Here is a 2,523-nt window from a genome sequence, read left to right as displayed (position 1 = left end):
GCAGTTTTGAACTGATGAAAGTTCAAATTCAAGGCTGCCTGGACTGAACCTTTCCAGTCATTTTTTACAATGCAAACAAACCATTTTAAAAAATGCTGGGGCATTCAGTTAGTGGCAACGTTCAATTAGTCATGTGACATTATTAGCTCATTCGATTCATTAGTTATAAAAAACTAATCAACGACATTTATCGAGTCGACTATACTAATTATAGCAGGTAATAATCAGTCGCTCATATAAACAATACGTTCGGGGACCTAAAGGGCATCAGACAATTTTGTGTTCAATTACTGGGAACCTATATAAGTTTATTCATGCGACGACTATACTAATCGGACATGCTTATCATAGGATACATTTAAATCATACACAGAACACAATCGACCAAATAAAAGGTCTTTACAGAGATGAAAGAATTTAAGAAACTATCAGAAAGTAACAAACAATCAACACAAAGCATGCTAATGACTTAATCAGCAGTTGATATAAACGAAAAGGGAAAGAAAAACTTACCGACAAAGTTTGAAATCAAAATGGACCCCAAGTCAGACTCAACTTCGAACTCTTGAGGCCGAACAAACTTTAATCAGGGTGTTCTCACATGAGAACACCTTGATTAAGGTCTATTAGACCTCAGACCCTTGTCGAGAACCGGCCGGATTCCCCAGGTGCATGTGTTCTAAGGTCTGGATTTCCAGATCTGATCTTTAGGGAGTTGTGGGTAGATTCGGACCAAACCAAGCTTGGTTTGGTCACGAGGAAGGTCAGGGGGTGTCTGGTACGAAGATGGGGTAACTTGGCATAGGTCCGGGTTCGACTCAAATCTTCAAATGAAGATTCGAAACGAACGAAAGTGATTCGAGGCAAATGGATAGTAGATCCATGTTCAGGAGAGTGAGGGGGTCTTAGGGTGTTCAGGAGGTGGTCACCGGCGTTCGTGCCGCCGGCTTTAATGGTGAAGGAGACTAGGGCGGCTGCTAGGGTTCGGGGGGTTTCAGGTTTGGGTTTGGGGACGATGAAGGGTGGGGTTGGTATAGGGGGTGCGGGGTACGATAGGAGGCTTATATACAGGGAGGCTGATTGGATCTGAGCCGTTAGATCAGATGATCTCAACGGCTTAGATCTGATACTGAGAAATGAGACGGGGTCGTTTGGTAGTCAAACGGGGTCGTTTGGTTTAAGTGGGGGGTTGGGTCAGACTGGTTATTGGGTCGGGTTTGAAAACGGGTCGTTGAAAGGGGTCCTGAGCCGTTGGATTGGCCTGGACGGATGGCTCAGATCGAACGCCCTTATACGGCGTCGTTTGAATTGCTGCTTGGGCAGCCGGTTTTGGACTGGACTCGAGTGTCTGTTTGGGCCTGCTTTGTTTTATTTCTTTGGGCCCAAACCGATTTTCCTTCACTCTTTTGCTTTTTTTTTTCTTTTAAACAAAAAATGAAATAAAATAGTGAAATTGAAATCAACCACACTATAACATTTTCACATAGTTATCACAAAAAAAAAATAAAATATTTAAGTAAGTTAAATCACAACCTAGACCGAACGATGCACACATATATATATATTTTTTGAATTTTCTTTTACTGACACATATTTTTGTATTTTTGTTTGATAATGACTGGATGCAAAATGGACAGACCCACAAATGACCAACAACACATGTTACGAAAGATCGAAAAATTGTACAGCGAAACCATTTGTCACTATTTTTATTTTCTTTTGGAGCGATTGTCCGTGAGGCAAAAATCACGTGCTTACACAGTATACTTTCAATTTTGCTATCCTATCATTTGTCCATGTCCATGGCGTTGACTCGCTCAATGTGATGGTAGGTTTCTCCGCCTATCTTCCTTCTTTCTCCAGTTGCTGGGATGGTCTGGCGGCTGTATATGTGATTGCTACCGTCGCCGTGAATAATGACCTCTTGGTGATTCCGCTCGAATTTCACTGCTTGATGTAGGGTTGATGCTACAGCCCCAGCGGCATGGATCCAGGGCCGTCCCAATAGCAAGTTGTAAGATGTTGGGACGTATATCACTTGAAAAGTCAACGTCGAACCAAGTCGGTCCCATTTGCAGACACAAACCGATTTCCCCAATAGTAGACCTTTGGGATCCATCGAAAGATTTGACATTGATGACTCCATCCTTGATCTCATGCAGGCTTTTTCCCAACGTTCTGAGAGTCACCAATGGACAAATATTGAGGTTGGACCCTCCGTCAATCAGGATTCTGGTGATGAAATGATCTTCGCACTGCACAGTGATGTGCAAGGCCTTGTTGTGGCTTAGCCCTTCAGGTGGCAGCTCATCTTTGTGGAAAGTGATTTTGTGACTCTCCAATACTTTCCCCACCATGTTTGCCATTTCTCCTCCAGTTATGTTGTTGGGTACATATGCCTCGCTCAACACCTTCAATAAGGCATTCTTATGTGCGTCAGAGCTTGTAGGTGGTAGGTGGGGAACAGGTTGGGTCGTTTGTAATTGGGTCGTGGGTTGGATCCAAATTGAAATTGGGTTGGTT

The 2,523-nt window shown here is 43.1% G+C and overlaps 1 protein-coding gene across 1 annotated transcript; it reads right to left on the bottom strand.

The window, feature by feature from the left end:
* Positions 1-1,786: 1,786 nt before the first annotated feature.
* Positions 1,787-2,146, bottom strand: LOC138879605 (uncharacterized). Its single transcript, XM_070159221.1, has one exon. It carries the CDS (start codon positions 2,144-2,146, stop codon positions 1,787-1,789), a length of 360 nt encoding a protein of 119 aa, XP_070015322.1.
* Between the last annotated feature and the right edge of the window lie 377 nt (positions 2,147-2,523).

This window comes from Nicotiana sylvestris, chromosome 10, assembly GCF_000393655.2.
Source record: "Nicotiana sylvestris chromosome 10, ASM39365v2, whole genome shotgun sequence".
In the NCBI taxonomy this organism is placed as follows: Eukaryota; Viridiplantae; Streptophyta; class Magnoliopsida; order Solanales; family Solanaceae; genus Nicotiana; species Nicotiana sylvestris.
The sequence above is the reverse complement of the archived record's forward strand: the minus strand, read 5'-3'. Positions and strand labels throughout refer to the sequence as shown.

Bases quoted from the DNA above. Each gene is read 5' to 3' on its own strand.
- LOC138879605 (XM_070159221.1), bottom strand. From the start codon at position 2,146: ATGGAGTCATCAATGTCAAATCTTTCGATGGATCCCAAAGGTCTACTA.